The sequence below is a fragment of the Rhincodon typus genome, chromosome 6, assembly GCF_021869965.1.
Source record: "Rhincodon typus isolate 14 chromosome 6, sRhiTyp1.1, whole genome shotgun sequence".
Lineage (NCBI taxonomy): Eukaryota > Metazoa > Chordata > Chondrichthyes > Orectolobiformes > Rhincodontidae > Rhincodon > Rhincodon typus.
Window position 1 is genome coordinate 40836694 of NC_063337.1, and position 22594 is coordinate 40859287.

General features: G+C 37.8%; 1 protein-coding gene across 1 annotated transcript in view; it reads right to left on the reverse strand.

Annotated features, from left to right (window-relative positions):
* Positions 1-22594, reverse strand: part of LOC109915242 (protein O-glucosyltransferase 3-like) — a 135759-nt gene that overhangs the window by 94705 nt on the left and 18460 nt on the right. The window contains exon 4 of the mRNA XM_048597942.1: positions 17556-17606. Coding sequence (XP_048453899.1) covers positions 17556-17606 — 51 coding nt within the window. The remainder of the gene's footprint in view (positions 1-17555; positions 17607-22594) is intronic.

Genomic DNA, 22594 nt, shown 5'->3' on the forward strand with positions numbered 1-22594 from the left:
CCTTCACAGATGCTGCCAGACCTGCTGAGCTTTTCCAGAACTTTGTTTTTGTTCCTGATTTACAACATCCGCAGTTCTTTTGGTTTTCATGAAAAGTAACTGCTTAGATAAGCTTTATGTTTTTGGATTTGGCACAAGATACCCCACGTGGGTGCAGTCTCATCTTAACCATAATGAATATACTATAATAACATACATTACAAGTTAAAATATAAAATCAAGGTACTTTCTCTTTAACAAAAACAGAAATTTCTGGAAAATCTCGACAGGTCTGGAGGCACCTGTAGAGAGAAATCAGAGTTAACGTTTCGGGTCAGTGACCCTTCTTCAGAACTGCTGAGATTTTCCAGCAATTTCTGTTTTTGTTTCTGATTTCCAGTATCTGCAGTTCATTCAGTTTCGTATTTTCTCTTTAGCTATCTCTAAATATATAGCCCAGATCCTTTACACTTCTTTCACGGCAAACACTTAATAACTAGTTATTGAGAAAACGGTCTGCCTGCCAGCTCCAGACTGACTAATGACCTGGGCAGTGATGTCCCTAAATGAGTCCATACCAGCAAAGTACAACCACAAAGCTTTCCATCAAGAACTATAGCTTGTCACTGACTCTACACCTCGTCAAAGATATGTCATTACAAACATCTATTCCAAGCTAGCTGTGTCCTTCAGTTTATGTCACATGAATTGAACTGCCAAACAAATTCTGAAGCTATATTAACAGACCAGCTGCTTCAAATAAAATAATCGACCATTTCACAAAATATTCTATCACTCATTTGTGAGGTTTCGCTCGTGTCACTTTTGCTTCTTTTCCCTGTAAAGATCATATCTTGTTATTTTTATGTATTTATAATTGTGGAGCAAAATGGAAAAAAGGGTACTTTTAAATCCAAGGATGGTCGAATGCGTTACTGCAATTTTTTTTAAAAGCAAGTTATCCGACACTCAATGTAAGTACTCAATGTATTGTTTGTTCAGGCAGTGGGGGAGGTTCCTACAGATAAGGTGGAGCCAATGGGTGTGTCCAAAAGGAGATCTGACCAGTCATAAGTAGCTGATTGGTCTGGGGAATAGTGATCGACTGTCAATGACAAAGATCTCTGCCTGCCCACAACAATGTCACTGGCTCCAGGTATCTCAACAGCTCATGAGTGCGAAGAAGAATGAAATACTGAAGATGCTGGAAATCTTAAATAAAAACAGAAACTGCTGGAGAAAATCAGCAGATCTGGTATTCCAACCACAGCAAGCAATGACTTCCAATTCTGGAAACCTCGGTGACTCACACGATGGAAAGAAAATTAGAGCTGACAACACAGAGAAACAGAGATAATGTCAAGTCTAATATTACTCTTCTCCAGCAAAACTGAAGAAATCCATGCCGACTTTCTTGAATTAATCCACATATTCCCAAATTACTATTAATTTCATCCCAAATTATCGTTTTAGAAGTTTCCCAACACCAAAGTTAAATTTACTGTCCTGTATTTGCTGAGCTTACCTTTACGCTGATTTTGAACTAAGCTGTAGTATTTGCAATTCTGCAGTCCTACGACACAACACCCGAGTCAAAGGAGACTGAAAAGTTATGGCTAGTATTTCTGCAATTTCCATTCTCACTTCCCACTGCATCTTTGGATGCATAATATCCAGTCCTGCTGCTTATCCAGTTTAATCATCAATCTTTCTTGGTAATGGATAGGATGTAAAATTTAAACCTAGCTGTTGGTCAAATAAGGCACCAAGTTTTTTTATAGCCCGGTTTAATTGTGTGTGTTTTCTAGAAATGGGTATGAAATCTATTACTTGTCAAAACATTAGTTGAAGCATATCCACATAAATGTCAGTTTGTGCAGAAGGGCATGACAAGTGGGCCCCTGCACTGCAAGATGGTGTCATTTGCTTGTCTTAGCAATGGTGAGGGAAGCTTTAGATGTATCAATCAGAAAATGTAAACCCCAAAACCACTAATGGAGGCTGTCAGACAGCATCTGGTGTAAAGCCAACTTGAAGAGTAAAGAGTGAAAGTGCATCAGATAAAGTGCACATGAAGCATCTTGTATCCTATAAGAATGTGGCATTCATCATTACGGTCATGGTTCACAGCAATACAGTGTCCATATTTTGAATCCTACTTGGATGGTAATGCATTTCACTTGTCCAAAGCAAACCTGTCTGGAAGAAAACAAATGGTAGTCCATCTGATACTGAATCAGAATTTTGGAAGGTTGAATCTTGGCAAGAATTTAAGTGAAATTTCTCTCAGTTACCAGGTATTCCACTTGCACCAGTGTCTTTACTGCTCCCACCAAGGAACACTTAACCAAGTGAAGCAGAGAATGCTTGCAACTAGAAGAAACAATACCTGGAAGTTGATAAGTAGAAGAACCCTTTACCGAGAGCATTTTTGCATCTTTGTTCAAATTTACGGTATGTTCTTGGGGGTCTCCTGGATATTAATAAAGTAGTCTTTGAAATAGTTATAGGCAGTCAACTTTTTACAGCACACTTGGCCTGTAGAAGATCTGTCATTTTAAACCTTTTGTTTCCTGGATCTTGTGATTAGGGCAACCCTCAGTATTTGAACTGCAAAGGAAGAAGGAAAGACAGAAACAGCAGTTGGTGAAGCAGCTTCAGTGGGGAGAAAGGAAGGATAGGAAAATAAATTTGAAAAAGAATGAAAAAATGAATTTTATCTGAAAAGCCAAAAATCGGATTTTTAAATATTTTAATAATGGAAAAAAATCACAAAGGTGCTAAAAGTTAATCTCATATGACACAATGTTTTTGTTCCAGGGAAGTTTCCTCTTGTAGAAATGCATAACTTTTCTAGACAGAGACTGCATTTGATACGGTACTTTAATTCTAAATTTACCCTAACTGATGTGGCTCTATGGTCTACAAGGCCAGGTCCCAATCCATGATTAAATATTTTTATATGATTTTCTCCAAGTAAATTTTTGCTATTTTGTTACATCGAAAAATAATTAATTGCCAGTGTTAGGAAAAGCACAATAGGAAGTTTAAAGTGCTGAGATAAACAATTGCATATTTCACATTGCATGGCAAGCAACATATGCCACTGTCAAAATTTCATTTTACATTTAATATTGATAATGTAGGAGTAACCTTCTGAATTTGAATTTTTTTTTCATCTTCAAAGGCTCATGAATTGCACTGCTTTGGCAATCTGAATACTTAAGGGACAGTCTCTGGAGTTGGGGAGGATACAGCTTTTCAGCAAGCAACGAAGCTCTGGGTTTAAGAATGCAGCAGCAAAAAAGCCAGTTCAATTTAATACTGCAGCACGTTTCCCTGTGCAAAGAATGAGCTTCTGGTTTAAAACCTAAATATAGAAACTTGGTGAGGCTTTTTTTTAAACTGACGTACCAAAGTTGAACACTGAAGCATATGACTCACTATTTTAGACATAACACAGTTTCTTTAATTAAAGCAAGCAAATGAACAATCTGTTGGTTGGAGCCTGCGTTACTGTCTGACAGTGTTTAAGTTTAATGTGCTTTTCATAAAAGATAATCATGTGCTGGCATGTAACATATTCGTTCTGTTGCTTTAAATGTGAGGGTGCTTTGCAGTGATCCTGGATCTTGCAATCTAGAAATCAGTAGGAAGAGGTATAGTCCAGATCAAAGAGACACATGGGATGTTTTTGGAAGTAGCTGATGGAGGATTGGAATAAGTGGGATAATATAATTTTCTTTACTACTGGTTAGCAGCATTTTTTTTGGTTTTAATACCAGTTAGCCCTGAAAGCCCTATTTCGAGTGTCATTATCAGCTATAAAATGTCTAATAATTTATAAGTTAAATAGCATTCTGTAATTTGAGAAAGGCCAAACTTCTGTAATGTACCACAGCTTTGAATTCTTGTATAGCATGACACTAAAAATCCTGCCATTTTTTGGTTAAGACAGTAAACACTCTAACATTGTAATTTCCCTAAATTCCACTAAAGTAAACTCCCAAATACTTAAAGCCACTGACAGTATGTTGTCTGGCAAATTGTAAATTACTACTCCATTTGTCACCATGAAACAGCAGCATACAATTTGCTACAACCAAATTTCTGACAGATATCTTTTTCAAGTCACAAACAACTATTTATTGCCAACAGCCAATAATTATTCTTTTTAAGGACACAGACGAAATGGGTAATTGAACAAGGCTACTGCAGCTTTTCTGGAGTGTAATATGTTCAAAGTCATAATGGGCTGCTCTCAACACTACTTAGAATTTAACAATGAAAACAATGGAATAGACTGACAATGAAACATTTATCTGTGAAATTAAAAACTGTAAAAAATAGCATTTTTGACTAGATAAAATGGTGATATGAGAGGAAATATAAATGAAAGTCCTTACCACTGAGCTGCAGAAAACTAATGTGAAGAACAGTAATGCAAATATCATTACTGCAAATATCAGTATTACAAGAATACAGTTAAAAACCACTTAAACATATTATAAGTTTGGAAACTTCTTTCTAATAATAAATGTGAGACATTCATTTGTTGTTTCTTTGTCTGGTGATCTGATTGACCTACTTGATTGGTACTTTCTTCAGTAAACTGAAGAGAAGTATATGACTGTCCAGAAATTGAGCCTTTGGCAGCTGGCTTGACAAACTAGGTGACATCATCATTTAGATGTATAAACACATCATGATCAGCAATCAATGTCTATAATATTTTTAAAAGATTTTACAGTGATGGATGAAATTGCGCATTCTGTATGAAGATGCAGGAAGTGTAGAAAAGAAGCAACTGGAGCTTAGGGCAATCTTTGCTAACACAATTTAAGAACTGGCTTTCAACACATGAATTAGCACCATATTCTTGCAGAAATTTAGTTGTTACAACCTCATCAGTCTTTTTGATAATTTTTTTTACAATTAAGATGATTACTCAAAACAGTTTGTGTTAATATAGCTTTTATCTCCAATTCTCTTGCAAAGAGCATGACCCTACACCTCTGATCATTTGTTTTAGTTCTCTATCCCTGACTTGATCTCCTAAACTGTTATAAAGAAGCTCAAAGAATAATATGTCAACAACTCCTCAGACAGCAGATGCTGGCTAAGTGCCATTTGAAATAGGAACGGGCTAGTGCTTATACTCCTGGGTTAACCCACCCATTGTCTGTGAAATTTCTGGACACAGAGGCACTGTGCAATTTACCAAATTTTCCATCTTTCTCTCTCCTTATTCTGCTCTGGCCAGTTACACTTCCTTGGATCCATCTTGCGTTTTTGTCATTGAAATCACTCCGGTCCTTTAATAAACCATTGATCTTCCAAAATTGTTCTTTTCTGGTCACTTTTTCCTGGTTCTGTTTGCTTAAAGGCTGTTATTCCCTCAGATCTTCAATTCTAATCAACAGGCATTGACCTGAAATGTGAACTTTGCAGCATACTCTGCTCTAATCTATTTTTTTTTTAAATCGCAGTTGTCCCAAGGAATTGTGATAACGGTATGAAATGTTAGCATATAACTAACATGTTAGAAAACCAACATTCAGAAGAGGTGAAAGTCAGTGCTATTTCAACAGGGCAACTATGTCGTAAAAATGACTATAAGAAATGCTCAGAATACAGACTGGCAAAACAGCTGGATATAAAATTAAATCTGTATAGTGAATCAGGTTAAAAATGGTAAACCTAATAGCTGACTAAACACTGAGCACTGTCACAATGGTAAATAAAATATTGGCTACTTCACGTAAATTCAATGTAGATTACTCTTGTGAAATCCCAAAAGGAGTTGCATGTTTATGTGGTCACTGCATTCGATAAACTGTAAAAGACAGCACACGGACTGCAGCAGCTCATCACCGTCTTCTCAATGGCAACTAGGGACAGGCAATAAATACTGGCCCAGCATCTCATGAATGAATAAAAAAGAACCTTATGAGATGAATGCCTGGATAACTTGTCTAGTGATGCTGGCTCAGGAAAAAAGACAAGAGAGTCAAGGGTCATGGTAGGTCATGATGAGTAAACAGGAATGTGAAGTTAAGCCCACAATCTGATCAGCCATGATCGTACTGAATGGCACAGCAAGCACCTCCACATTAATGTTCAAATAACACAATGAGATCTACTACTTCCACCTGGGAGATTGATGGAGACTTATTTCCCATTTGATCTGAAGGACGGTGCCATACATTGACAGATTATTGCAGTTTCAATTTGTAATTAGGTGCCAAAGACATTGGTTACTAAGGCCTACTGAATTCTAATTTTAGAAAAAATGTTAGCCCATAATCAAAACAAAGAGCCAATGGTAAACAGTAACTAAAAATATCTTGGCTAACTTGGCTTTCATTGGATTAGCGTAATTTACCAAATTCAGACTGGGCAGATAGCATTGCATACACTGAATCACATGTCTAATTCAGATCAGAGAAATGTCTTTTAATGGAAGTACAGCTTTGTTAAACTTGAAGGATTGACTTCAATCCAGTTAAGTTCATTTGTTGCACATTTCAAAATGGTTAACCATTTTCGTAAAAACAATGATGCTGAAATCTAAATGTGTTTATTTAGAAGTCCATTACCACTCCCGTATGAAATAGGTCGAAGTGGTTTGCACACTTGTTGGGTGACGTTAGAACAGAAGATAACGTAATTGCAGCTTGCATTCATATAGCATCCATCAAAAATCTGCAACACCCTTTTTGTGAAAAGAGCTTCCTGACATCACCCTTGCATGGTTGGGTCTTAACTTTCAAGTTATGCCCCTTAGTTCTGCAGTCCCCCAGAGGAAATTGTTCATCGTTCTCTACACTAGCAATCATCTCAAACACTCAACTGGATCACTCCTTAATCACCTAGATTATCCAGAGAACACAAACCAGTTGCTATAATCTTGTGGCGATTTAAAAATGGATTGTGGTCATTTCATTTTCAGTCAATATTGCTACAACTATGTGTAAACATTGTACTTGAGGTAAACTGAGATCATTTTAAACAAAACTTACTGTCACCAGAACAAAAAGAAAACACAAAAATGGAAACAGTACAGAACGTAGAAACAGCAGTTCTGAATAAAGCAATACAGCAATACAATTTATATCATGTCTGAGTGAATCAGTCTGTCTTCATTTTTCCTGCAGATAAAACTCAAACCCATCCTGTTTAAACCTCTGTATCTCAATCTATATTCCTACACAAACTTATCCTGCTTAAATCCCTGCATCTCATTTTCTATTGTAATGTTAGACCATCCATGCTGCAGACAGCTTTTAATAAAATAATCTTCACTTCCTTTCATTCAGTTTATTATATGTATTGCAAACTGCAATGATTTTCTAATGTAGATATTGAGCTCTGCTTGTACAGCCAACAGCAATGCAACTGGAAGACAGGTCATAGTTTTGCCTGATGTGGACTCTAGTAAATGTCAACTTGACAGTATATCCATCCAATCATAGCATCAAATGCTCACGAACAAATTCAGTGGCCAGAAAAGATCCAATCTTTGGAACAGAGTGACAGGTTTCTAAAGTAGAACATTATTAATTATACACAAACGAGCTTAATTCAACTGTTATGTTTCATGAAAATCATCATCCTAAAAATACAATAAATACAATAAAAATACAATACAATAAAATCTGACAATTTATTTACACGATACCTTGAAATACTTAGTCTTTACTGCACTGTAAAAAATTCTACTCAAATACTTCAAACAGTATTTATATCAGAATGCTCCAAGAATTCAACGTTTGCCTAATCATGATCTTGTACATCATTGATTTCCTTTGTCCTGCCATTGTGGTCTTGCTTGTCTTTACCTGTCTAAGCTTTTGGAACCCTCTTTTTTAATTTCTCCACCTCCAACTCTCTGTCTCACTTGACAATGCTCCTTAAAATCTCTCATTTTTTTGACCAGCGTCAGTTTTTGTCTGATTACAATCCTGTAAAGCATTGTGGAATATCTGATTTTAAAGGTGTGGTATAACTTCAAGTTCTTGTTTTCAATGACAGTTGACTTCAAATTGTTGCAAGCCTGATCTTAGCAGTTTTAACACAGTCAGAGAGTTAATGTTAATAAAACCTTGCAGCAATCAAAATTTTTACATTCCTGACCCAAGCAGGTTTTAACGTTGATTGCAAAATGACACAAATGCACTGCCAAACATGTCCACTAGAGAACACCACATTTTATGAAGTCAGCAGAAAATTTGACAGGGAGTTTTGTTAAGAGTCTGTCTTTCGAAATCACATGATTAAAATAATTTACTTTTTTGTTTATATTTTTGGGATCGCTGATGACATTCCTTAGGAAAAATGGCAGTTAATCTGTGAAGGAGCCAATTAAAGAGGCATATACTTCAATAAAAAAAGTAATTTCTTATCTAGTTACACAGACCATGCAAAAACTAATCAAACTAAAGCCCACATTGCACTACCCATTTAAAAAAAAGTCACACCAACAGCAACTACAATTGCTGGACCTAGTTAAACAATGAATGACTGGTGAAATCGGTCCCTCATTAACATATGCATGAAATAACAAAACTTCGAAAGTATATTAGATAATGGCTATTTCTACTGATAGTAAGGGGCCCTCTTGTGGTGCAGGGCAGCTACCCTAGACTGAGAGGCCCAAGTTCAAGTCCCTTTTGCTCCAGAGGTTGATTAGAAAAAATAAGTTTCTCCTAATATTAATTCAGCTCACTCACATGGCCAAGCTTAGTAATTTCTTCAAATCAATTCTTTAAAAATTAAGATATAGGTCAAACCATACAGCTCTTCTGGTGCAGCAGGTCAAAGGGCCAGGTGGCCTACTCCTGTTCCTATGTGTTTGGTGAGGTAGTGTCAGATGGGGTGGAATACACAGATTGTAAGAAGCCTTTGAAATGTATCAAACTGAAAAGTATTACAAGGTTCCAGACAAGGAGATAGTATGGTCAAAGATGTTACCATCAACTGAGAAAATTGGAAACCTCTATTTAAATAAGTTTGAAGAGCAGAGGGCCAAAAGACCTTTCTTTGCCTCATGACAAAAGTTAAAAGTATCTCCAAAAACTCCAATGGTGTGATGAACTTTTATGAAGTGTCATCCCTTCATTCTGAGGCTGTGTCCTCGGGTCCTAGTCTCTTGGGCTAGTACAAGCACCATCTCGATATTCTAAGTTTTAATGAGAAGCCCTTCATCGTTCTAACCTCTGGTACAGACCTAGAGTCCTCAACCATTCCTTGTACGACAAGCCCTTCATTGCCAAGATCATCCCTGTGAGCCTCCTTTGGATGCCAGCCTTCCTTAGAAATAGGGCCCAAAACTACTCATAATATTGCAGTCTGACCAGTGCTTTATACAGCCTCATCATCACATCCTTGCTCTTACATTCTAATTGCTTTCCTCATCCTAAATGGATTACAATTTATTTTAAAAACTGATTGAACTTCAAAAGCTGAAGGACAGATTGAGCTGATACACGGTGAAAACCATTAGGGCTGAAAGGCCTCCAGCCTCAGGATAGAAAGGCAGGAGGATGGATGTTTAAGGGCAAAGTCACAGGCAAAATGTAGGGAGGATGAGGATCTAGGATTGAGTGGATAATTCAGACGGAAGCAGGTAGGGGCGGCACGGTGGTTCAGTGGTTAGCACTGCTGCCTCACAGCGCCAAGGGGCTGATTCCCCCTCAGGCAACTGCACGTTCTCCCCATGTCTGTGTGGGTTTCCTCCAGGTGTTCCGGTTTCCTCCCACAGTCCAAAGACGTGCAGGCTAGGTGGATTGGCCATACTAAATTGCCTATAGTATCCAGGGATGTGTAGATTAGGTGGGTTTGTGGAATGGGTCAGGGTGGGATGTTCTGAGGGGTCGGTGTGGACTTGTTGGGTCGAAGGGCCTGTTTCCACATTGTAGAGATTCTAAAATAAAGCCTAGGAGTAACAATGTAAATGAGAGGAGCAGCGCTAGAGGGGAAACATGAAGGCAAAAGGTCATGAAATGAAATGGGAGTTAGTTCAAGTGATACAATGCAGGAGCTACTTAAATCTTTGAAATCCCTATCAGAAAAAATGGTTACAATATTTGGTGATCTCACCAGTTTGGCCATATGCAACATTACAAGAGAACTACTTGCATAATTCTAGAATCATTAAATATTTTTGTTAACTTTACAATGCTAGTTTGTATTTTGAAAATACAAATTTTCTATCATACAATCTTTCCAGAAATAGTGCATACTTCTGAAATTGAATTAAGAAATTTACATAATCATGACTTCATTCATAGTATTATCATCCCAGATCTTTCAATGTTGACATCATGTCCATAGTAATTTAAATAGTAACACAAATTTTATGGGAAAAAAAGGTTCATTCCCTGGCTTGGATAGTTCTAACTTATGTCCCTGTGAAATAAGAGTACGTTTGCTTAAGTCTGGATAATGTCTTACCTACAAGACCTTGAATTAAATTTACAGTACAGGTAAGTTGATATTTACGCAACAAATAAAACAACTATCAATAACAGCAAAGCCCACATCCCTAAATAATAAAAACACAAAGACAGGAATTTAATGTGGTATCAGCAGACAAGAATCACTACCTGTGAATGATAAAAGAACAGGCTTTAATTTTCTAAAACAGTAAATTATCTACCCAAGGAACAACTACCTTGCTAAAGATAGACTGGCACTTGGACCCCTTTTTTGCAGTCTTGTTGGAGAAAGCACAAGCCAAATTGCATTTTTCTGTCTTAAGTATGATTCATAGATAGAAAAAGCATCAAGGTTACTCAAAACTGCAGTATCATAGTGTCATACAGCATGGAAACAGAGCCTTCCATCCAACTCATCCACGCTGACCAAATGTCCCAAACTAAACAAGTCCCATTTGCCTGCAATTTGCCCATATCCTTCTAAACCTTTCCTATTCATGTAGCTTTCCAAATATTTTTAAAATTCGTAACTGTACCTATATCTACCATTTCCTCTGGCAGTTCATTCTATATATACACTGCCTTCTGTGTGAAAAAGTTGCCCCTCAGGTCCCTTTTAAATCCTTCTCCTCTCACCTTAAAATTATGCTCTCTAGTTTTGAACTCGCCAACCCTAAAGGAAAAGACCTTTGCTATTCACCTTAACTATGCACCTCGTGACTTTATAAACCTCTGTAAGGTCATTAGTAAATAATGTGAGTGCAAAAGACACAGCTCCTGTCTGGCAGCTGATTAACAAAATTTTCAAGATGTTCAGTTATCCCATCCTGGATTATAGACTCCAACAATCTCCCCACTGATGTTAAATGTCTGTAATTACTTGGTTTTCCTCTTTCACCCTTAAAATGTAGAATGACATGCACTTTTCCAAGCCAGATGGACAATTTCTCCATCTAGTGAACTCTGAAAATTTACAGTTAGGGCATCTCCAATGTGCTCCCTTACTTCATTTAATACCTTTGGGCAGAAATTGCCAGGTCCTGGAATTTGTCACTCTTTAATTCCATTAATTTCCTCATTATTGATGTTTTACTTACATTAATTTTATTCAGTCCTTGTTCTCAATCCACTATTAATGCTTTTCTACTGTAAATCCTCAGGCAATGTAATTATTCAACATGTCTGCCAATTTCACAGAGTCACTGATAATATCCCCACCTTCCATCTTTAGTGGGCCAACATTGCTCCTCATCATCTGCTTTCCCTTTACGTAACTATAACAGATCTTATTGATTTTGATGTCCCTGGAAAGTTTCCTTTCAATATCCCATTTAGTAGCACTTATAAGCTGCTTTGTGGCCCTTTGCAGGTTTTATACTTTCCCATTCGGCAGAAACTGCGCTTTTTTTGTTTTGCATTTTTGTAAGCCCTTTCTTATAGTTTTCTGCTGTCTATAATCCCTTTCGTTGTCCATGGCTGATTTTACTGAGATAGCATACTTTGTGTGTATTGTACCATACTTTGATAAATATATTGAGGCAATAAAAATATATTTTCTTTGAAAACTACAAGATCTTAATTATGGTACTTTTAGCAATGGGCTAAAATGTGTAGGGGTGAAGGTCAGGGTGGAAGAAGAAAGAATAGATCTATTCTCAGTGGTTGTGTGGGGAGCTCAAATATGTATCTTCTTCTATATCAATGATATAAAATTATTAGATAAATTTAAAGTAGCCACATTATTGCAAGAATACATTGACGAATTCCATATTCACTTAACATTCATGAATTATTAAAAAAGGCTAATGGCATCAAGTATCTCCAGTAGAGACGACAAGATGATGATAATTGGCTAGATGTTTTTTTAAATAAACTTCAAAAAAATTTGTACTTCTTTTGAGGTTAAATAAAGTTCAAGGTTAAATCACCTCAATTATTCAAATTAAACAATATGAAAATTATTTACGACACAAAAGAAGATTACGTTTATTTGGGAAGCATGAAGTAAATTCATTTATAATTCTGAAGGGCTTGTACCTTAAATATTACTTCATCTTTTCTCTTCATAGAGTCTGCTTGATATGCTGAGAATTAAGCTAAACTACATATGCAGTTTTACACTTTTTGTACGCTTGTTTTAAGCTCAACATATTTGCCTTATTGCAATAATCAAGCAACACAATATACAAAGCTGGATTCTCATTCTGCAATGTGCAATAAGTGACATTTTTAATTCTTGTTTTAGTTTGATAAACGGTTTCTTCATTTTATGACTGCACTATTCATTAAGTGCATACAGTAATGACAAATTAATTCAAATGTTTGTGTCTTATCCTGCTGAGACTTCAATTTCTGTGTTCAGGTACAGCCAAGTTTATACTTGATTTTTACTTACCCTGATAATTATACACATGAAAATATATTTGCACTGCTTTCAGATAATCCATGAACCTTATGTTGGTACAAGGGAGATAGAGGGATCTGGGTGCTCTCGTGCGCAAAAGTTTGCTACGCAGGTGCAGCAAATAATTAGGAAAGCTAATAGAAAGTTATCATCTATTGTGAAGGGAGTTGAATACAAAAATGGGGTCGTGTACTTCAGTTATACAGGGCACTAGTGAGCTCACATCAGGAGTATTGCAGAGTGTTTTGGTCACTTAATGAAGGATGTAAATGCAGTGAGGGAGTTCAGAGGATGTTTACCAGATTAGTACTCGGAATGAGTGGGTTATCTTATGAGAAGCAGGTGGACCGCTAGTGCTCGTATCTGCTGGAATTCAGAAGAATAAGCACTGACTTAATTGAAAAATATAAATCCATAAGAGGTCCTGAGAGGGTAGATGAGTAGAGGATTTTTCCTATTGTGGCAGAATCTAGAATTATGGATTGCCTTTTTAGGAAAGAGGTGAAGTTCTTTTGTTTTTTTTCCTCTCAGAGGGTTGTAACACTTGGAAATTCAGTCCCAAAAGGCAGTAACAGCAAGGCCATTGAAAATTTTTCCAGCAGAGGTAGATGGATTCTTTTTAAGCTAGGAAATCAAAGATCATCAGGGGTAGGTGGGGAATGTGGAATTCAAAACACAAAAATACTATGATTTCATTCAATGACAGCGCAGGCTTAAACGGTTGAATGGCCTACTTCTCCTTGCTCCCAATGCATAAGTTAGTATTCCCATGGCATGGGGGAAAAGAGGCTGGAGGGGAATCAGCAACTCAATGTCCACCAACAAGAGTGGTCTGGCAGAAGTACCAAGCTGTCCAAGTTCTGAAGGACACTACCAGGCTGGCATCATTTGTAGAAGAAACAAACATGAGGTAGTAACCAATATGAACTTGCTCTACCAATCAACGTGCCATTGGTCCATCTATCCAACAATTCGAAATGAGTGCAGATACTACACACAACTTCAGATTTCAACCCTCAAGTACTAGGTCATGCAGATGTGAGCACACACTGCCAGTATAGTGTACCCTTGGGCACTGCCCCTCCCACGCACCCCAAAATTGATTCAGAAACATTTGAAAATTGAACTACTCCAAAGCATTTTACAGTGACGTGAAGGGAAAGGAAATGAAACTTGTTGATTTTGTGACTTGAACACTGCCAACTTTCTATGCACAAGCATTTTATTACATATTCAGTAAAACTGAATAAAGTTTTGAGAATGTAAATACTGTTCACATCCACAGTAAAATATTTTGTGGTTTGCCAGAAACTCCTGTGTGGTGCATTTACAATTCTCACTAACAGTAACCTATGTATATGTCAACTACTTGTTGGCACCAAGCCGCATTTCAAAATCACAAGGGGTTGAAAAAAGAAAAACAGGATGTATATTCAGTGAGTAAAAAAACTGCCATGATAACTCAGAAAGAGATAAACAGTAAATTAATTCTAAGCGGTGATCATCATATTAAAATATTCCTGATATACTGTTTTCTAATGTAGTTGTCAATAATAAAAGATAGCTAGAGCTCTAACATGCTCTTATGGCTGAAGTTACCACTGGAAGCCTGTAGTTCACGATTTCAACACCTTAAAGTCAAAACTGTTATTTGTTTCTGAGACATCACTTATAAAATAAAACAAAATGTTGGGGCTAGATTTCTTTTTTAAAAACAGCCCACTGTATGTACTTATAACATAGCAGTAAGTCAGTAGAGTCATAGAGCTACAACATGGAAAACAGGCTCTTCGGCCCATCATGTCCTCCTCGATCATAAAGTGCAACATCTACTCTAGTCCCATTTTTCAGAACTTGGCCTATAAGTTTGCATACTCCAAATGATCAAACACTTAAATGTTGAGATATTTCCCATGGTTTTTTCAGGCAGCAAGTTCCAGGCACCCACCATATTTTGAGTGAAAAAATTCTTCTTTAAATCCTCTCAATCTCCTGCCTTTTATCGTAGATCTATTTCCACTACCCCCGTCATTAATTCGTCTACTAAAGGAAACACTTCTCCTTGTTTACCCAATCTATGGCTCTCATAATTTCGTACCCTGCAATGAGGTCCCCCTTCTGCCTTCTCTGCTCGAAGGAAAACAACTCCAGCCTATCTAATCTTTCTTCATAGCTGCATCGCTCCAGCTCAGGCAACATCCTGGCAAATCTCCTCTGCGTCCTCGTTAGTGCAGTCACATCCTTCCACATTTAAGCCTGCTAAAACCACAAAATACCTCTTGCCTCTCAATTGCAATTTCCTCAGGTATAATACAGTCCTCTTCTCTTATTTCTGTATGTACATCATTTTTCTCTATTGTGAATACAGATGTAAAGTATACATTTAAAACCTCACCTACATTTTTCAGCTCCATCCAAGCTTGCCACTTGGATCCCCAAAAGGCTCCACTCTTTCCCTAGTTATCCTCTTGCTCCTCACATACATGTAAAATGCCTTTGGATTTTCCTTCATTTTACCCACCAGCGCTTTTTTTTCATGCCTTATCTTTGCTTTCCTAATTTATTTTTTAAGTAATCACCTGTACTTTCTTAACACCTCTAGGGCTTCGAGTCCTCAGTATCTACAAGGATCAGTGCTGGGTCCACTGCCTTTCATCATTTACATAAATGAGCTGGATGTGAATATAGGAGGTACAGTTAGTAAGTTTGTAGATGACACCAAAACAGGTGGCGTAGTGGACAGGGAAGAAGATTATCTCAGAGTACAATGGGACCTTGAACAGATGGACCAATGTGCCAAGGAGTGGCAGATGGGAGTTTAATTTAGATAAATGTGGTTTTGCATTTTGGTAAGGCAAACCAGGGCAGGACTTATACAGTTAATGGTAGGGCCCTGGGGAGTGCTGCCAAACAAAGAAACCTAGGGTGCAGGTGCATGGTTCCTTCAAAGTGAAGTCGCAGGTAGACAGAGTGGTGAAGCTGGCGTTCGGCACACTTGCCTTCATTGGTCAGAACAATGAGTATAGGAGTTGAGATGTCAGGTCGTGGCTCTAAAGGACATTGGTGAGGCCACTTTTAGAATTTTGAGTACAATTCTGGTAACCCTTCTATAGGAAGGACATTGTTAAACTTGAGAGGGTGCAGAAAAAAATTTACAAGGATGTTGCCAGGATTGGAGGGTTTGGGCTACAGGGAGAGGCTGAACAGGCTGGGACCTTTTTCCCCTGGAGCACACAGGCTTAGGATTGGCCTTATAGGAGGTTTATAAAATCATGTGGGGCATGGATAGGGTGAATAGCCACCGTCTTTTTCTTTGGGTGGGGGAGTCCAAAACTAGAAGGGATAGGTTTATGGTGAGAAGGGAAAGATTTAAAAAGGACCTGAGGGATAACATTTTCACGCAGAGGCTGGTGCCTGTACGGAACAAGTTGACAGAGGAAGTGGTGGAGGCAGGTACAATTACAACATTTAAAAGGCACCTGGGTGGGTATATGAATAGGAAAGGTTTAGAGGGATATGGGCCAAATACTGGTAAATGGGACTAGGTCAGATTGGGGAAGGGTCACCGGACCTGAAACATTAACTCTGATTTTTTTCTACTCAGATGCTGCCAGACCTGCTGAGCTTTGCCAGCAATTTCTGTTTTTGTTCTTGGTCAGATTGGGACGTCTGGTCTGCATGGACGAGTTAGTCTGAAGGATCTGTTTCCATGCTGTATGACTCAAAGCTTCTCTTTTATTCCCTTAACCAATCCTGTACATTCCTCAATATCCAAGGGTGCCTCTCTTCATCTTTATAGCAACATGTTGGCCCTCCATTGCTCTGATGTAGAGTTTCCTACAAGTAGCTGTTCCCAGTTCACTTTGGCCAGGTCCTGTCTTACATTAAAACCTACATTCCCCCGCATCAACACGTTTATTTATGGTCCAACTTTATCCTTTCCATAACTACCTTAAAACTTGCTGAGTTACAGTCGCTATCATCATGTCTCCCATATAAAACCCACTGACACTTCAACCACTTGCCTTGCTTCATTCCCTAAAATTAGGTCCACCACCACCTCAACTCTTGTAGCTCTTTCTATGTACTAGATTAAAACCATCTCCTGGATACATTTTAAGAATTCCACCATCTCTAACTTTCACACTTTGTCTATCCTAGTTAATATCAGAGAAGTTGAAATCCCCAATTATTAATACCCTATTATTTTTACACATCTCTGAAAAGTGCCTATATATCCACCCTTGTATCTCTCCCTTATGTTTGGGGGTCTGTAATACACTCAAAGTGATTGCCCCTTTTTGTTTCTAAGTTGTACCCATTTGGCCTCAATTGAGGGGGCTTCTAAGAGATCACATCCTTCCTTATTGCAGTAATTGATGCCTGGATCAATATCGCAACACCATCCTCTTTTACACCGCCTGAAAATTGTATACTCTAGAATACGGAGCTGCCAGCCTTGCCCCTCCCTCAACCATGTCATAATAGCAATGATGTCATACTCCCTTGTTTCAAACAGGCTGGAGTCACATCTACAGCTGCAGAAACACTTATTTGTATCATCAGTATTGACAACTCTGTTTCATGACAATTCCAGTTTGAATGTCAACTTCTGTACCGGATTATCAGTACACTTGTATTTATGATACTTTAGTGTTGTTACAGTACGGCATGTGAATTATATACTTTTACCTGACAGGAATGCTGATTATTTACAGGAGTAATACACTTACATCTTTTGGTCTGGTTGCCTTTCTTTCTGCTTTCTCCTTAAGTCTTTTTAGCTGAAAACAGAAGGAAAAAATGAATTCAATTAGAAGTAGTTGAACAGCAAGAACCACAAAATGTATAGTGAATCAATCCTTCGTGTTCAATTTATTTTTCAGCAAAAAATAATTTTTGTTCCCCTTTTGCCTAAGGTAACAACTGCCAGTTCATAACTATTTTTTGCTCTTTGTGATTTTAAAAGGTTCCTGTGAGATTTGAATGGTACCAAGCATTGAGACCTGTGGTAATTCTGCCCATACTTACCGAATACAACTACCTTTTGTCTGACGGCTGAAAGTTCCAATGTAAAATTAATCTTGGCTGTCTCAGCTCAGTTTCTACTGGGCTTGGAGACAGTGCAGAAAAAGTGAAGTCAAAATATAATTTACAGCGACACAGCCAGGAAAGCAGATAAACGCATGCCCCACTTATGAAAGAGTGTGGGTCTCTGGGGTCAGACTTAATTTAAAGACTTTTTCCCCCAAATTGTTTCAACATCTTAAGAACAAATGAGCAAGAGAAGCCATTAGCCCCTCACGCATATTCCACCCCTGTTCAATGCGACCAGGCTGATTTGTGACCCAACCCCATTTGCTTACCCTTATTCCATATTCTTTAATACCTTTGGTGAAAAGAAATCTGTCAATCTCAAACTCAAAAACAACTGATCCAACACCAACTGGCATTTCTAGAATAGTTTCAAACTTCAATCAACATTTACATGCAGACTGCTTTCTAGCTCAATTCTTGAAAGGCATAGATCTCAATTTTAAGCCATGTCTATTAAACCAGAGATTCCTCAACGAGTGGAAGCCGTTTCTCTCTAAACTATCTTGCTAATTTCTTTAGTATCTTGAAAGCCTTGAGCAAATTACTTCCATATCTTCTAAATTCCAGGCACTGCAGTCCTAGTTTATGGAATATGTTCCCATAATTTAACCCATGGAGTTCAGTATTATTCTAGTAAAACTAGGTTGTCTCCAAAGGCAATAATTCTGTCCTAATGGATGATGGCCAGAATTAAACATAATACTCAACTACTGATCTAATCAGGGCTTTTCATAGTTGCGGTTTGACTTCTAATTCTTGTATTCTAATCCTCTAGATACAAGGGTCAACACTTCATTAGCTTTTTGAAGTGCTTTTTTTTGCATTATTCATAACACTTTAATGATTTGTGTATATGTAACAGAATCACAAGAACCCCTACAGTGTGGAAAGCAGGTCATACGGTCCATCAAGTCCACACTGACCTTCCAAAGAGCATCCCACTGTATCCCTGAGTCTCTTTGGTCCTCCACCACTACTAGTTTTTCACCACCCAGTACTCTGATTTATCCTTTCAAGGTCCAAATTTGATGATTACACATTTGTCCATATTGAACTGGATTTGAGATGAATCCATTTGTCACATTTTGCCCTTCTAATCTATTAATACAGCTCTCCAACTTTATGTTTCTATCTATTGCAGACAATGTCATCTATTGTTGTAGCATCTGCAAATGTGAATGTGCAGCTCTCTATCCTGTCATCTAAATCACTAACAGTTAGCATGAACAGTTGTGGGCCCATCAGAGATCCCTGTGAGATACTGCTAATCATACCCTGCCAACTAGTGTCGCTGGCAAATTATCTCTGTTCTGTGCCTCCTGTCACTCAGCCAATTCCTGAAGTCACAGCTGCCTATGGTGAAGGGATTAAAATCAGGGTTGTACAAGAAAAGGAAAAGTGCAGAGATCTCAGCACATTGTGGGTCTGAGGGATATTATACAAATGGGAAGGGTAAGGCCATGGATGGATTTGGAAACAAAGATGAGAATTTTACAATCGAGTCATTCCCAGAATATGAGTCAATGTAGGCTATAAATGGTCTGTTTCAGCATCAGCCAGTAACCAAGAATGGGGATGGACTCTTTTATGGTTCGGGATCGGAGTTTGTGGCTGAGACTGAAGACAACACTATGGTTTTTGCAGTATTTGGAAGAAACTGCTGTTCCTTCATGATTGGTTGCCAGACAAGCCAGAAAAGGTGGTGGTGGTGAGGCAGAGATGAGTGTTGTCAGGATACATGCACATTTTGACGTGTTTTTGGATGGAGACGAGAAATTGGAGGAGGTCAAGGTAAAACACTTAAAGAACACGAGATAATAGCACAGATATAGGAGAAACCAATACAAATGATTCTGTGGTTACAACCGACAGAATCAAGTGAAGCCAATGTCATCCTGCTGGAAGATAGAGGATAGGCTTTAAAGAAAAGCGAAGTGGCCAACCATGTCAAAAGCTACAGACAATCAGAGTGATGAGGGGAAAGTTTATTATGATCATATTGGAATAATTCAAACATGTCAACATGAGAAATACAAGCACAGATTTGGGTGGCAATAGTACGTCAAGCGCTTCATACAGGAAAGAGAATATGGATCAGAGCTTGCAGGGACAGAGAATTAATGGAATCAAACAAACCAAAAGTACAATCTGTTTGCACTGGAATTGAATGGCTTGGCTGTGCTCTTAGATATTTGTGTCAGACACACGTGCACACTGGCTAATGCCATTTTTATAGAATTCACCTGTAATATATCTTTCAGAACAGGAATGAAAGTGTGTCTCTTCAAGAGGTGTCTCTGCCTAAGGTGATCAAGGCTAATCTCAACTGCAATATTAAAAAATTGCACACGGCCTTTTTTGGGCACTTCTGAAATGTGACAACAAGCTGTTGTGTTTACTAGGGGTGTAAGGGGCCCAAACCTAACTATTTTGATGATACAAGCAGAGGCAATGAGTTTGGATACCCCAATACTGCACACACAAGAGAAATAAACCTTCTCAAAGACACTGGCAGTAGTATAGAATGCAGCCAAAAACCAAGAATAGCATTATAAACTGCTGTGCACGTTAAGAATGCACAGCTACTAACAATAAGTGAAAATTTAATCCAAAATGAACCCCATGTATTAATATATAGTTTTCCACCTGCCTCAGTTCATCAATAGATGATCTATCAAACTATCGAAGATTATGTTACCTTTGTAATCGACGAGTCTGTTCATCTTCTGGCTGGTCCATCTGCATCCACTACAAACCTAAGTTCAAACTATTGCTGCTGTGCCCTAACTCTTATTGAATCCCCTTCAGCACTGTCCTGGTTAACCTACATTGGCTCCTTGTAAGACAACACTTTCATTTGAAAATTCTCACCCTTGCTTATAGGCCCAAAGCCTCATTTCTTTCTTTCTCTCTCTGTTTCCTTTGCCAGCCCTACAAGACTTCGATATTTCTGCACTTCTCAAATTATGGCATTTTGTATAACACTTTTAATCTCTCTGTGGTTATCAGCTGTATCTTCAGCCCTGAGTTTTGAAATTCTCATCCTAAATCTCTGAGCCTCACTACTTCTCTCGTCTTTTAAATTGACCTTTAAAACCCACCTCTTTGACTAAGCTATCTCCTCCTGAGATGCAATGGTAAAGTTTGCTTGAACATACTCTGGTAAAGCATTGCTATGTGTAGGTGCTATACAAATGCAAGTTGTTAATGTTAACAGAATTGACATGGATGATTTCGGAATTATGTAAGTCACAAAAGGGAATAAATCTCAGATATTTTCTCCTTTAGATGAAGGGAGTGTTCATTTTTATACATAGGTTGAACAAATAAGGAAAAAACTATTTTTATTTGCAATCAACTTCATTTCCTATGTAATGAAAACTTATCAATCACAAAGATGCAATCTTTATTAATGTTGACTACTATCTTTACAAATCTATGTTTAACTTTATTTAAATCACTCTCTCTTATAGGTTACATAGGCTGTTCCCGCTATCTCCTCCGACTCATTTTATTTTGGGAAAGATAACAACATTATTGCTCTTACATAGGACATCAGCAAAACTGGCATCCTCCAGTCAAAGTCTTATTTTTCAAAAAGTTGTTAGCCAGTGTGCCATGCCATTTCAAAGTCCTTAGGTTTGGTTAATCACCTCAGACTGCTTGTAATGAATTGCCTGGTTTTCTAACTGCCATAAGTTCCAAGAAATTCGCTGTTCTTTCAATGTTAATCTTTAGCATTTTTACATACATTTTTTCCTCCTCTAACCTAATCTGTTACGTAAATCATGGCCCTATGAACCAACTAATCTCTTCGTTAGAAATATCCACTGCTCCAGATTTTTACAAATGCTTTGAATCAATAAACCAAATTTTATCGAGAATCACTGTCGACTAAAAGTAAGGTAAATTTGAAAGTAGAACTGCAAGATTGCATCTAAAAATAACCATTATTTAAAAGTAAATGATTCAAAATCTGCAAGCTATTGGGTATCAATGAATACATAAGATGTTGGCATGATGTTGCCCATGAACGTTTATCTTGCAACTCAGCTGCAGAGTGAACCACTGAATGGAAAATGTGCATAACTGAGATATACAGCCAATGCTATTTACCCAAATGGTTGCCTGAATGGTGCTTAGGTCCATTGTGATTCCAAGCTTTTTAAGGATGCAATTTTCAAGAATTTTAGGTTGATAATGCAGGGGAATCTGTTGCTGCCTTGGTGAAACAACGTAATGAAGCCAGCAATGACTCCAGTTGGGTTCAAGACCCACTCCAATATTTGAACAAGCAATTTAGGCTAAGACTTCTATGTAACACTGACAGATTGTAAAACTAGCAAAGATGTCATTTGGGTAAGGTTACCCTATCTATGCAATTTGAAGATCTTACAGCACTGTTTAAAAAAAGGTAAGGGAGTTCTACACCCTGAACTAGCCATTATCCCTCTTCCAAAACACTAAAACAAATTATCTGGTCATTAAATCATTGCTGTTTGTGGGAGCAAATTACTGCAGATGCTGGAAACTATACTGAAAACAAACAAAAAAATACCAGCATCCATGCAGAGAAACAATAAGCTGATATTTTGAGTCTAGATGACTTCTTCAGAGCTGATGTGAAGTAAGGAGAGAGCAGTATTTATGCAGCAGGGTGTGTGTGCGCGTCAGA